General features: G+C 44.8%; 1 protein-coding gene across 1 annotated transcript in view; it reads right to left on the bottom strand.

Moving 5' to 3' along the window:
• Window positions 1–15,706, bottom strand: part of KIF18B (kinesin family member 18B) — a 127,419-nt gene that overhangs the window by 13,470 nt on the left and 98,243 nt on the right. The window contains exon 12 of the mRNA XM_073602822.1: window positions 2,147–2,391. Coding sequence (XP_073458923.1) covers window positions 2,147–2,391 — 245 coding nt within the window. The remainder of the gene's footprint in view (window positions 1–2,146; window positions 2,392–15,706) is intronic.

Here is a 15,706-nt window from a genome sequence, read left to right as displayed (position 1 = left end):
GTGGCCAGACCATTTTTGCAATTTTTCCTTTGCTTTATTAATTTTCACTTATAGCTTTCAAAGTTTGTAAAAGACCACCCCCCAACCCCCCCCAAAACTAGTGATGCACCGAATTTTCGGCCGCCGAAACATATCGGCCAAAAATGGCCTTTTCGGCAAATTGCCAAAAAGGAAATCTTGCCTATAACGGCGCCACAAATGGGGGCGGTGCCCTGTCCCTGGTGCTGCCCATTACGGGGGTGTCCTTCTGGCGCTGCACACTGCAGTTCTCTCCTCTCTTCTCCTCCTCCCCTCGCCGCGATCTCCGTTGTGTCACGGAGCTTAACTACACAGGCCGCAGTAACAATGTCCTGCCTCCCGTGACAGACGGCACACTGATCCAATGGTGGGATATTGAATCAGTGTGACGTAATTAGAAGAGGCGGGACATTGTTACTGCGACCCGGGCAATTCAAATGCAGCTCCGGGGTTAATAATTCTAATCAGCAGGTTGTAATCCACTGGTCAGAGTTAAAGAATTGTTCAGCAGAGTCTGAACAATTCTGATATAAGCTTATGGTCACTGAAGTGACCATAAGCCTTTAGGAGAGGGGAAAATGAGGTCCATACCCCTATTGACCTGGCCACGTGTGGGTACTTCTGTAGTACTTCACTTTGGCAGTGAAAGAGTTAATGGGTTCCAAAGACCCCGATCATCTTGCTCATCATCAGGTCTCTATATGCAAGAAAAAGGCAACATATAGTGCTCTCCGTTTGATAAAACTAATTTAATGGTAAAAAGTAATGGGTACACTCACTAGGATAGCACAATAAGCTTGTGCAAGCTGCAAAGCGTTGACATCAGAAGGTGGCCACAGTGTGACGTCAGTCCGCAAGCTCCGCCTCCTAAATGCGTGTCAGGGCATTGACTATCTCAGTAAGGGGTGGAGCTAACACGTCACTGCTAAAGACACGCATCTGGGGGGTGAAGCTTGCGGACTGATGTTACACCGTGGCCATCTTGTGATTTCAACGCTTTGCAGCTTGCACAAAAACGAAGAGCACTATCTATCTATCTATCTATCTATATATCTATATATATATATATATATATATACACACACACACACACACACATATATACACATACACACTTATACACCTGATGAGCAAGATGATCAGGTTCTTTGGAACCCATTAAGGAGTCTTTTTGGCTAAGGAGATCTTTGTATCCATAGTGTGCCAGGTGTCTTGATTATCCCCAGAGGGGACAACTGCTGAATTTACTTGTCTATGAGGTGAGCAGTTTGTGATACCGTTGGTGGAGAGCACTTAGGTGGAATACGGCTGGATTTTATTCAATCAGTCACTTTATGCATGAACTTGTTTTTGGATTGTACACATTTTATTTTGCAATATACACAATATCTGTATACACAATAATAGTCTTTTGTGGCATTTACATAGCATTTTCCCCAGAATATTAAATCGCCCTGTACCGGCCAATGAAAATGCCAGAATACCACCTGGAATGTGCTAGAGAGAAAATGCCGGTGAGGGACCCCTCTCAGACTTTGGACTCTTAGAGAAGAAGAGATAAATATGAAGGTTTAGTTTTGCTTTAAATGATACACTACCAATGATGCCAATTTTTCCCAGGATCTTGGTCTAGCAATATGCTATGGCTATATGCAAGACTTTCTGGTTGCAAGATAATTGGTGATGGTTGTTGTGGTGTTATGTTACTTTCTAAATTTTCTGTGGTAAACATTCTTAAAAACAGATCCTGTGATAGGCAGGGTGCGAAATCATTGGCCCTCAAAATCCCTGGCCTATTGCTCCACTACAAAGAGAGCTGTATTATTTGACCAAATTGTACATCTGACAGCAGTATATTCCAAAATTAAAGTGAGCCTGTATTTACCTGTTCTGACTTAAGTGCTATACATTCCTCAGCTTTTCATTTTATATTTAATCAAGCTTCCTTCATGTTTTTTTTATTGTGGTTTTCAAATGTATGACTTTATGAACATATCCACATTGAGCCTCTGTACATATATAGCTGCACCAAAATGACTCCATTTGCTAGTCCCATCATCTTTTCTCTCCCCCAGAACCACAGAGTAACAGCTCAAAGGCAAAGCAGGCTTTTAGAACACAGACTTACCTTCCATTGATGGCAGTTGGCAGTCTTCTCCTTTCAGGCTCTTACTGGTATTGGCCTCACTAACTTCAGTCTTCTCTCCTTTATCAGAGCCTGACCCATCCTGACTCATATTAGGTGTGTTGTGGCTTCCCGTTGCCAGCAGTTCCACTGCTTGTACTTCAGCATCCATCTCTGGGGTGGTAAGATTGGCTAGTTTTAGAATTGCATATTGCTTCTGCACGATGTGGATGAGAGTACCAACCAGCCTAAAAGGGAAAAATAGGATTTTTTAAAACAGCTTACCTGTAAAATCCTTTTCTTTCAAAGGACATCACGGGACACAGAGCCACAGTAATTACTGATGGGTTATATAGGTATCACTAGTGATTGGACACTGGCACACCCTATCAGGAAGTTCAACCCACTATATAATCCCTCCACCTTGCAGGGATACCTCAGTTTTGTAGCCAAGCAATATAGTGTATTAGAAGAGGGGCGGGACCTCTGTGTCCCGTGATGTCCTTCGAAAGAAAAGGATTTTACAGGTAAGCTGTTTTAAAAAATCCTATTTTCTTTCTCGAACATCACGGGACACAGAGCCACAGTAATTACTGATGGGATGTCCCAGAGCAATGCTACCTGAGGGGGGGGAACCACGACCAAGTAGGGTGCAATCAGACCTGAGGACCCTGTACCGCTGCCTGCAGCACACTACGCCCAAAGGCGATATCCTCATGCCTTCTCACATCCACCTGATAGAATCTGGTGAATGTATGGACTGAAGACCAAGTTGCGGCCTTGCAGATTTGAGCCATAGAGGCCTGGTGATGCACTGCCCAAGAAGCACCAATAGCCTTTGTGGAATGTGCCCTGATCTGAAACGGAGGAATCTTCTGTTTCAAACCATAAGCTTGAATGATCAATTGTCGAATCCATTTAGAAATGGTAGCTTTTGACGCTGCCTGTCCTCTATTGGGACCCTCTGGCAGCACAAACAAAACATCCGTCTTGCGGATCTGAGCAGTTGCTCCTAGATAGGCCTTAACTGCTCTTACTACATCCAACGAATGTAGAGATCTCTCTTCCGGAGAACAGGGATCTGGAAAAAAGGAAGGTAGAACAATGTCTTGGTTTAAATGAAAATCAGAAACCACCTTCGGTAAAAAAAACTAGGATGAGGGCGTAGTACCACTCTATCCTTGTGTATAATCAAATAAGGCTCCTTACAGGAAAGAGCTGCTAATTCTGATACTCTTCTAGCAGAAGAGATGGCCACCAGAAAAATTAATTTCCTTGTCAACAAGACCAAAGGAATCTGACTTATTGGTTCAAAAGGCTGTTTCTGTAACACAGCCAGGACCAAGTTCAAGTCCCAGGGGTTTAGGGACGCTTTAACCGGAGGATTAAGACGCATCACCCCCTGCATAAAGTTTCGGACCAAAGAATGCGAAGCAAGTGGCCGCTGAAATAATACTGATAAAGCAGAGACCTGGCCCTTGATGGTACTCAAGGCCAGCTTCATCTCTAATCCTAATTGTAGAAAATCAAGAATTCTACCTATGACATATTTCCTGGGATGCCAACCTCTGGATTCACACCAGGTTATATAAGCTTTCCAGACTCTATGATAAATTATCCTGGAAGCTGGCTTCCTTGCATTAATCAAGGTAGATATGACAGGACCTGAGAGCCCACGACTCTTCAGAACGTGGGTCTCAATAGCCAAACCGTCAAATTTAGCGTTTGTAAGGCAGGGTGGAACACTGGACCTTGAGACAACAGGTCTGGGCGTACCGGTAGGGTCCACGGGGGACCTACTGTCATCCTTACTATTTCTGCATACCAGGTCCTTCTGGGCCAAGCGGGGGCCACCAGAAGTACCGACTTCCTTTCCTGCCTGATCCTGCGAAGGAGTCGTGGTAGTAGCAGAATAGGCGGGAATGCGTAAATCAGTGAGAACCGATGCCACGGAATCACCAACGCATCCGTCCCGCATGCAAGAGGATCTTTTGTCCTTGCCACAAATCTGTCTATCTTTTTGTTGAATCGGGATGCAAAGAGATCTACATCTGGAACCCCCCATCTTTGGCATCTGGCCCAAAAGACGTCGGGATGCAGAGACCATTCCCCTGGAAGTAACTGCTGGCGACTTAGATAGTCCGCCTGCCAATTCTCTATTCCCGGGATGAAAACTGCTGATATGCATGGCACATGCATCTCTGCCCAGACTAAGATCTGGTTCACCTCCTTTTGAGCAGCTCGGCTCCGGGTGCCTCCCTGATGATTGACATAAGCCACTGCTGTGGCATTGTCGAATGGGATCCTGACCGGACAACCCTGTAGCCTGATAGTCCAGGCCTTTAGAGCTAGATGTATCGCCCGGATCTCCAGAATGTTGATGGGTAAGGTCCTCTCTGTCTTGGACCATACCCCTTGGACCGCAGCCTGTTCCAGAACTGCTCCCCAACCTGACAGACTGGCATCTGTTGTTACCACCGTCCAGGTAACCGGTAGAAAGGATTTCCCCTTCTGCAGGTTTTCGGGTATGAGCCACCAATTGAGGCTCTGACGCACCGCAAGCGACAGGTGCATCGGAAAGTCTAATGCCTGAACCTTCTTGTTCCAGGTCGACAGAATACTGTGTTGCAGTATTCTTGAGTGAAACTGAGCATAGGGAACTGCTTCGAATGAAGACACCATCTTCCCTAGTAGCCTCATACAAAGGCGGACTGAGGGACCCTTCTTGGTCCTTACTGTCAGAATCAGCTCTCTCAAAGCAGTGATCTTTGCCTGGGGTAGAAATATTTTCTCCTGGCTTGTATCTATAATCAGACCTAAATACTCCAGTCTTCTTACTGGTTTTAGGAAAGACTTTTCCAAGTTGAGGATCCAACCCAGGTGTTCTAGATACCTGACTGTGGTCCTCAAGTTTCCATTCAAAGAGGCTACCGACCGGTCTATCAAGAGCAGGTCGTCTAGGTATGCTATGACAGCTATACCCTGAGCCCTTAATCTGGCCAGAGGAGGAGCCAAGATCTTTGTGAACACTCGAGGTGCAGTGGCTATCCCGAAAGGCAGAGCCACAAACTGGAAATGGCGCCCTCCTACCTCGAAGCGCAGAAACTTCTGATGAGCAGGAAAAATGGGCACATGCAGATATGCATCTCTGATGTCTATTGATGCCAGAAATTCTCCTCCCTGCAGGGTGGGAACTACCGTTCAAATTGATTCCATGCAGAAGGATTGAATCCTTAGGAATCGGTTCAGATCCCTTAAGTCCAGAATGGGCCTGACATCCCCATTTGGCTTTTGGACCGTAAAAAGGTTGGAATAGAAGCCCAATCCCTGGTCCTTTGCGGGAACTATCATAATGACCTCCTGCGACAAAAGTCGCTCTAACGCTAGAAGGAGCGACTGCTTCTTCTCTGGGTCTCTGGGAACACTTGATCTGAGGAACCGAGGAGAGGGGAATTCCTGAAACTCCAGCTTGTACCCTAAGGTTACCGTGGAGATTACCCATCTGTCCTGGAAGTCCTCCTGCCAGAGCTCTGAGAACTGTCACAGTCTTCCCCTCACTCGAGTAAGCGGGGGCGCCCCCACATGCAGAGGTCTTAGTGTTTTGCCTAGTAGGCTTCTTTCCCCAGGACTTCTTTTGTCCCTGGGGTTGACTCGTCTCTGAAAAAATGGAGGGACACTGGGGAGGGGAAGAGAAGATTGCTGCTCACCCCTTAGAAATTAGAGCAAAAAGGAAGGTTTCCCCACATTGGGGTTTTTAGGCAGCACAAGAAAAAATGTAGTCAATATTATATGAAAAAATATACACTTTTATTGGATAAAAAACAATGAGCTCCAGTGGGTATTTATCTAAAAAATTGTTTTAGCTGAACATACAAAAGCAGACATTTGTTCATAGCAATATTATGTCATGAACATTAAATCTGACGCGTTTCAACCCCTATGACTGGGGTCTTCTTCAGAATATGTCTGCTGGGAAGAACATAAGAATAGAGTTGGTATACATATTCTATTCATAAAAATATATAACATAGGCTACATTAGTTGTGCAGTACAACAGTACAGTATAGTTACCAAATAGAAGTATGTCCAACGAAAAACATAAATTCCCACATGGAGGTCCCTTTAAAAGTTTAAAGTGCTTTGTCCTCTTCTCCAGAGGGTGATTCCAACCTCCTCTACCGCTGCCACAACCCAGACCAGGGTGGTGAGAGACAACGTGGCTTACGAGAGGCCACACTTTGGAGCACCGCCCACCAGAGCAGACAACCAACCGGAGAGCACCAAATTACCTGTAATGGAGATTGGCAAGGGAAAAATAATAACTAAGAAACCCATATAAAGATAATTGGGTTTTATCTATGGGCTAGAGAAGCCTCTAAGATATCAAAAACTTTATAGGTATGATATATATGACCCAAACCAACTGGGGAGTTCTGAACCACAGGGAACAGATGTGGTAAGGGCAATAAACACTGTACCTGTACTGAAAAGAGAAAGGGGGGTAGTAGTGATTAAAGTAGAAAGACAATAAAAAGAAGTGTGGTGGTGCATGAAAGAGGAGTGTGTGAGATGCAAATGAGTGCCAGTGCGTGGAAAGAGGGGAGGGGGGGAAAGGGGGGTTGGAGAAGGGAAAAGGATAGGGAAAAGAAGGGGGGGGGGGGGAAGGGGGGGGGGAAAGGGAGGGTTGGGAGAAAAAAGGAGGGGGGGGGGAGGGGGGGGTGGAGGGAGAACAGAGGGGATGGGAAGGGAGGGGAAAGACGGATGTGAGAAAATAAATAGTGATATAACAATCTAATGTATTAACATTACCTCAAAAGAGTGCTAAATGGCACATGTGGATGCATCAAGTTATCCCATGTATCTAAACTGTTGCCTATTGGCCAACACAGGATTGGTCGTAGGCTATATAAGACTCAGGTGATGGTATCCAGAAGCTGAGTCAACCAGTCTAAAAGTAAACAGAGTATATAATTGTAAGGGGTATAGCCACATATATTATGAGTGGTCAAAGAATGTATGTTATTATAAGTCATAGGGGTAGGTAACCCCTATTATTTGGGGCAACATGATGCTATACAACACATGGCTACAAAAGTGTACTTACTGTGTGATAGACGCAAGGAACGGCAAAAAAGGTAACAGACAGCGGGGTGTGTTTGCAGTCCGCCAAGCAGGAGGAAATTGAAACCATATCACAAATGTAAGCTTTTGTACCCATGGTTAAATGGGCGTGTATACCTTGCTTCTTATCTCTCCAGGTGTATGCAATCCGGTGATGGTCACCTGGTGGGCGGTAAGGCGGCCAACATGGCAGCCTGGTGTGGTCTCCCCGGCGTTCCGGAAAAGCTGCGCTCCGAGTTCTCGTCATCCTCGCCGAAATCTCGCGATGTCTATGACGTCACGACGCTCGCGCGGGGCCCCGCGCATGCGCGGTGACGAAAGGCATCCGAGGATGTTCCGGAATGCCGCCGGCAAGGAGAAAGAAATTCCCAGTGCAGCGCCCGGTGGCCGGCCGAGCGCCTAAAGGGAAAAACATGGGGGGGGGGAGGAGCCGCCTAATAGCGGATAGGCTCGTCCCACCCCCCTCACCTTGCCGGGAAGGCACGTCATAAATCACCCCCGCCCCGGGGATGACAGCAGAGAGGGTGCCAGAAATCCCCCAGTGGTGAAAAAGGAGCAACTTCAAAGGGGAAAGAAAAAATAGATACAGATTATACACAATACATTTGTTCACAGTTTAAAATCGACAACATTATTGTGTATCTTGTGTATACAAAATCATGTATAGAGCTTCAGTAGAAAACAGGAGCAACGCAATCATATGTATAGATAATTTTATCCCATCACTTGAGAATAAAAAAGGAAAACAAAAACGAATCAATGAAATGTGATAGCAGATGTCATTGGATCAACATCAGGGAGAAGGGGGGAGCAGTTAGAACTGCATAGGGGGAACAGGACCTAGTCACCGATTTCAAACATTCTCTATTACTTTAGACTATATTCTAGATCAATTTGGTCTATGAGGTCTAAGGTGTTGTTTTCTTGAAACAAAAAGTGTTAGGTCACGTAAGGCTTTACATTCCTTCATACTGAAGGTGGCCCACTCCGTCGTATCTAGATTTGTGTCAGTCTTTGCATGTAGGCTCTTCAGGAGTAGCCGACGTGCGAATAATTGTAGGTCAGTAATTACTTCGAATAAATCGAAGTTTTTTTGTGGGCAAAAGGTCAAACCGCGCGACAACACGTTGATTTCCGCTACAGATAGCGAGTGGGAGGACAGATTGATCACACTGAAGGATTCGTTGGAATCCGCGTGACATATGCGTCCAGGTTCCCTACTCCCCTGTTTGTTTGGGATGGAGAGAATCCCTGCGCCTGGTTTAAAGGGGTCTGTGATCCAAATTTTTGATGTCCTAGTGATGAGTTGGGGTATGTTTTGGGTGCTGAAATATTAGATGAGAGATCTATTTCATTTATAGCTACATTCATTCTGTCAGTTTTAGGTCCGACATTTGTCACTTCACCTATATGGTCCCCCAGATTAGGCTCCGAATTGGCCTCTATAGTCCGTTTTTTACTTTCTTTTTCTGGGGAGCCCTTGTTGTTGCGGTTTCTCTTAAATTTACCGCGTTCTTTAGGTGTTTTTGGATTCTGATTGGTATCAAGGTCTTTTTTGGGTTTCAAACTATTGCTATTCTGTTTCAGGTGTTGTTGTGCCGCATATTGTTTATTTTTTAAAGAGTTTATTTGGGACTTGCTATTCCATCTGTATGCTCGTCCTTCAGAGAAGGTGCTCTCCGGTTGGTTGTCTGCTCTGGTGGGCGGTGCTCCAAAGTGTGGCCTCTCGTAAGCCACGTTGTCTCTCACCACCCTGGTCTGGGTTGTGGCAGCGGTAGAGGAGGTTGGAATCACCCTCTGGAGAAGAGGACAAAGCACTTTAAACTTTTAAAGGGACCTCCATGTGGGAATTTATGTTTTTCGTTGGACATACTTCTATTTGGTAACTATACTGTACTGTTGTACTGCACAACTAATGTAGCCTATGTTATATATTTTTATGAATAGAATATGTATATGTATACCAACTCTATTCTTATGTTCTTCCCAGCAGACATATCCTCTGAAGAAGACCCCAGTCATAGGGGTTGAAACGCGTCAGGTTTAATGTTCATGACATAATATTGCTATGAACAAATGTCTGCTTTTGCATGTTCAGCTAAAACAATTTTTTAGATAAATACCCACTGGAGCTCATTGTTTTTTATCCAATAAAAGTGTATATTTTTTCATATAATATTGACTACATTTTTTCTTGTGCTGCCTAAAAACCCCAATGTGGGGAAACCTTCCTTTTTGCTCTAATTTCTAAGGGGTGAGCAGCAATCTTCTCTTCCCCTCCCCAGTGTCCCTCCATTTTTTCGAAATATATTTGGGTGGTTAAACACCCCTTCCCCAATGACACATGAGAGTGGAAACATGAGCTTCAGTATATAGGACTAATTGTCCATGTGTTGTGATAATTTTTGGAAAAGTATTCTGTTTTTGTTGTTAATATGAGTCACTTTCAAGGTACAGAATGGGTAAATCTAATGTCAGGCTATGAAACAGATTTTGAACAAGGGGACAGAGAAAAAACCCAGATCTCCTCCCTTTTTCACAAACTCAATAGAACACTCGAGAAAAAATCAGCACTATTTTGGCATATTAAAACTTTAAATAGATACAAAGAAGATAAAATTAATCCTTTAGGTCTACGGATCCAAATATTTCCCAATTTGGACCAGATCAGTGCTGAATGCAAAAGTGAATGGGAGGCCAATCTAAATGCCTGTTCCCAGGAAATGATGGCCATTCTCACCAGGGAATATAACAAACAAATGGGATCATTAGATAAGGAGATTGACAGCATAGACACCGCTTTGAGACCCTTTATGCAGCACCCCCTTTATTTGGATCTACAGGCAAATCTTCGGAATGGCCTGTCGACCTACAATAGGAATGTGCTGCAGAAAAAGGAGTCGAAGTTTTGGAGGGATCATGCGGCCTTCTCTGAAGGACGAGCATACAGATGGAATAGCAAGTCCCAAATAAACTCTTTAAAAAATAAACAATATGCGGCACAACAACACCTGAAACAGAATAGCAATAGTTTGAAACCCAAAAAAGACCTTGATACCAATCAGAATCCAAAAACACCTAAAGAACGCGGTAAATTTAAGAGAAACCGCAACAACAAGGGCTCCCCAGAAAAAGAAAGTAAAAAACGGACTATAGAGGCCAATTCGGAGCCTAATCTGGGGGACCATATAGGTGAAGTGACAAATGTCGGACCTAAAACTGACAGAATGAATGTAGCTATAAATGAAATAGATCTCTCATCTAATATTTCAGCACCCAAAACATACCCCAACTCATCACTAGGACATCAAAAATTTGGATCACAGACCCCTTTAAACCAGGCGCAGGGATTCTCTCCATCCCAAACAAACAGGGGAGTAGGGAACCTGGACGCATATGTCACGCGGATTCCAACGAATCCTTCAGTGTGATCAATCTGTCCTCCCACTCGCTATCTGTAGCGGAAATCAACGTGTTGTCGCGCGGTTTGACCTTTTGCCCACAAAAAAACTTCGATTTATTCGAAGTAATTACTGACCTACAATTATTCGCACGTCGGCTACTCCTGAAGAGCCTACATGCAAAGACTGACACTAATCTAGATACGACGGAGTGGGCCACCTTCAGTATGAAGGAATGTAAAGCCTTACGTGACCTAACACTTTTTGTTTCAAGAAAACAACACCTTAGACCTCATAGACCAAATTGATCTAGAATATAGTCTAAAGTAATAGAGAATGTTTGAAATCGGTGACTAGGTCCTGTTCCCCCTATGCAGTTCTAACTGCTCCCCCCTTCTCCCTGATGTTGATCCAATGACATCTGCTATCACATTTCATTGATTCGTTTTTGTTTTCCTTTTTTATTCTCAAGTGATGGGATAAAATTATCTATACATATGATTGAGTTGCTCCTGTTTTCTACTGAAGCTCTATACATGATTTTGTATACACAAGATACACAATAATGTTGTCGATTTTAAACTGTGAACAAATGTATTGTGTATAATCTGTATCTATTTTTTCTTTCCCCTTTGAAGTTGCTCCTTTTTCACCACTGGGGGATTTCTGGCACCCTCTCTGCTGTCATCCCCGGGGCGGGGGTGATTTATGACGTGCCTTCCCGGCAAGGTGAGGGGGGTGGGACGAGCCTATCCGCTATTAGGCGGCTCCCCCCCCCCCATGTTTTTCCCTTTAGGCGCTCGGCCGGCCACCGGGCGCTGCACTGGGAATTTCTTTCTCCTTGCCGGCGGCATTCCGAAACATCCTCGGATGCCTTTCGTCACCGCGCATGCGCGGGGCCCCGCGCGAGCGTCGTGACGTCATAGACATCGCGAGATTTCGGCGAGGATGACGAGAACTCGGAGCGCAGCTTTTCCGGAACGCCGGGGAGACCACACCAGGCTGCCATGTTGGCCGCCTTACCGCCCACCAGGTGACCATCACCGGATTGCATACACCTGGAGAGATAAGAGGCAAGGTATACACGCCCATTTAACCATGGGTACAAAAGCTTACATTTGTGATATGGTTTCAATTTCCTCCTGCTTGGCGGACTGCAAACACACCCCGCTGTCTGTTACCTTTTTTGCCGTTCCTTGCGTCTATCACACAGTAAGTACACTTTTGTATCCATGTGTTGTATAGCATCATGTTGCCCCAAATAATAGGGGTTACCTACCCCTATGACTTATAATAACATACATTCTTTGACCACTCATGATATATGTGGCTATACCCCTTACAATTATATACTCTGTTTACTTTTAGACTGGTTGACTCAGCTTCTGGATACCATCACCTGAGTCTTATATAGCCTACGACCAATCCTGTGTTGGCCAATAGGCAACAGTTTAGATACATGGGATAACTTGATGCATCCACATGTGCCATTTAGCACTCTTTTGAGGTAATGTTAATACATTAGATTGTTATATCACTATTTATTTTCTCACATCCGTCTTTCCCCTCCCTTCCCATCCCCTCTGTTCTTCCTCCACCCCCCCCCCCTCCTTTTTTCTCCCAACCCTCCCTTTCCCCCCCTTCTTTTCCCTATCCTTTTCCCTTCTCCAACCCCCCTTTCCCCCCCTCCCCTCTTTCCACGCACTGGCACTCATTTGCATCTCACACACTCCTCTTTCATGCACCACCACACTTCTTTTTATTGTCTTTCTACTTTAATCACTACTACCCCCCTTTCTCTTTTCAGTACAGGTACAGTGTTTATTGCCCTTACCACATCTGTTCCCTGTGGTTCAGAACTCCCCAGTTGGTTTGGGTCATATATATCATACCTATAAAGTTTTTGATATCTTAGAGGCTTCTCTAGCCCATAGATAAAACCCAATTATCTTTATATGGGTTTCTTAGTTATTATTTTTCCCTTGCCAATCTCCATTACAGGTAATTTGGTGCTCTCCGGTTGGTTGTCTGCTCTGGTGGGCGGTGCTCCAAAGTGTGGCCTCTCGTAAGCCACGTTGTCTCTCACCACCCTGGTCTGGGTTGTGGCAGCGGTAGAGGAGGTTGGAATCACCCTCTGGAGAAGAGGACAAAGCACTTTAAACTTTTAAAGGGACCTCCATGTGGGAATTTATGTTTTTCGTTGGACATACTTCTATTTGGTAACTATACTGTACTGTTGTACTGCACAACTAATGTAGCCTATGTTATATATTTTTATGAATAGAATATGTATATGTATACCAACTCTATTCTTATGTTCTTCCCAGCAGACATATCCTCTGAAGAAGACCCCAGTCATAGGGGTTGAAACGCGTCAGATTTAATGTTCATGACATAATATTGCTATGAACAAATGTCTGCTTTTGTATGTTCAGCTAAAACAATTTTTTAGATAAATATCCACTGGAGCTCATTGTTTTTATCCAATAAAAGTGTATATTTTTTCATATAATATTGACTACATTTTTTCTTGTGCTGCCTAAAAATCCCAACGTGGGGAAACCTTCCTTTTGACTCTTGTCTCTGGACCCCGATGGAGGCGGCCGTCGAGACTGCCTGGAGGCTGAAGCCTCCGGCACTGGGGAAAGAGTCTGTTTGAAAGAGGGACGCTTACTCTTCTTCTTGACAGGTAAGAGAGTGCTTTTCCCACAAGAGATTCTCTTGATATAGTTATCCAAGTCCTCTCCAAACAACCTTGCACCACGAAATGGAAAGCCAGTAGCTTCTTACATGGTGCTTCGGCTGACCAATTTTTCAACCATAGGATTTTACGTATATGCACCAACCCCAGTGAAAGACGGGAGGTTTGTACGATAGAATCTCTAATGGCGTCAACCACAAAGCATAAGGCCGCTGGAAGGTTAGCAAACCCCTGGGCCTGCTGTTCAGGTAATACTTTGATGACCTGCTTAAAATGGTCTCTTAAGTATTGACAGACTCCAATCGCTGCTACTGCAGGTTGGGCCACTGATCCTGCTAAGGAGAAAACATCCTTCAATAGGGATTCCATCCTTTTATCTACAGGATCCCTGAGCATCTGAGCATTGTCTACAGGACAAGTCAGGCTATTATTTACGGAGGAAATGGCGGCATCAATAACCGGTATTCCCCACATTTTAATAAACTTTTCTTCCATCGGATAAAGTGTTGAAAACTTTCTCGGTGGAAAAAAACGTTTGTCTGGGTGATCCCACTCAGAATAAATGAGCTTTTCAAGTAAAGTATGAACAGGAAAAGCATGTGCTGCTTGGAAAGGTTTCAGTGACCCCAAAGCAGATTCTTTAGCAGTTTCAGGTATGGGCAACTTAAAATGTGGATCGGACCAATCCAGTGAGGATCTGCACTAAGACTTTCTCCTCTTGGGAAGTCGCAGAGGGTCCCCCTCCACCTGAATCCTCCGAAGAGGAATCATCCATCCCATCCCGATCCTCTGAAAGGGATTCATCTCCTTTATCCCAGAGCTCCTCTGTCTGAGGGTCTTGGGGAACAGAGGAAAGCCTAGTGCGTTTTCTTCCACTGAGTGAAGACGTAATCACGGCCATTAATCTTTCCTCTAGACCATTAATGGTTGAGGAAAAAACCTCTTGTGTAATATATACAGGGGCTGAAGTGCCAGAAGCAGGTGTAGCCCCTGACCCCGATGGCTCTCCCTGGCTAGCCGTCCCTGGCCCATCTTTAGGGGGGGAGGATGCTGCCGACAGGGGGCCCTCAGAACCTGAACGAGATCCCCTAGTGTCTCTGGTTCCTGGGGTGCTTGAACCTCTTCTACCCATAGTGCAAAGCAACAAGGTGTGAGGTATACAAATGAACACTGCCCGCTGAGCGATGTAGTCTGGCTAAAAGCCTTGCTACCCAATGCTCAGTCTGGTGTTACTTCAGTAAATGCTGCCTAGGAGAATGCCTGTGTCCCACCTTACATGCTCTTGGCAGCCCCCGGTGGTCACAATAGGCATAGCATGCATTTACCTTAAAGGAGAAAAGCCACTAGAACTCAAAAATTCTGTGGAACCTCCTCTTACCTTATCCGGCTGCAGGGTGCTGTTTACACAGACCCAATCTTCACCTCTCACGGTGGGCTCCGTTTGAAAAAACCGTCAGAGACTGGGGCCCCCTACGAATAGGGGGATCCAACAGTTCTGGGACCGTAAAGCACCTCGCCAGAAATTAGGAAGTTTAAAGCCATTTTCTGATCTGCGGGGTCCAGCTCTCTAAAAAGAGAAGCGTTACGGGTAAAACCTCGTTTCTTCGGACACGAGGCCCGGGTACCATTCAATTCGGCCATGAAAAGACACTTTGAATGGATCCGGTTCGCCTGGCTTGCCCCAGTATAGGATATAGGATATTCCCTTTGGAGCTCAGCACAGGACATCTTTACACGTCCATCACCTGACACTGGCGTAAAAACTGAGGTATCCCTGCAAGGGGGAGGGATTATATAGGGGGTTGAACTTCCTGATAGGGTGTGCCAGTGTCCAATCACCAGTGATACCTATATAACCCATCAGTAATTACTGTGGCTCTGTGTCCCGTGATGTTCGAGAAAGAAAAATATAATAAAGAGGTACACTATTCAAAAAGTAAAAACTTATATTTAATACATTGCAATAGTTAAATATCTTTAAATGCAACCAGCACACGGGAACATCAGTGTCCCCCAAGCTATACAGTTTCTCATTCATTGAGACTCCATTTTTGAAACCATCTAGTATCTTGGCCCATGCCCAAGCTTTTCTGCATAAAGGTTCTCCCCAGCAGAGATGATTTATTCATAATTTGCTTCAAATGAGACATATCTTTTTAGAGAACACCAATTCTTCAAAATATAAGCATGCCAACTTTCTTGGTCATACAAGAACATCCCTGCAACCATTGTTGAGGAACTGGACAACATTTTTTAGACTGGGCAATAGGGTACTTATTTTAAAAAAAAATGGATTCATCTGTAAAAAAAGGTACCAGACAACCCTACCCTCTTCAATCC

Source organism: Aquarana catesbeiana, linkage group LG10 (genome assembly GCF_042186555.1).
Source record: "Aquarana catesbeiana isolate 2022-GZ linkage group LG10, ASM4218655v1, whole genome shotgun sequence".
Taxonomy (NCBI): Eukaryota; Metazoa; Chordata; class Amphibia; order Anura; family Ranidae; genus Aquarana; species Aquarana catesbeiana.
Note: the sequence above shows the minus strand (reverse complement) of the source record. Positions and strands in the feature narration are given on the sequence as shown.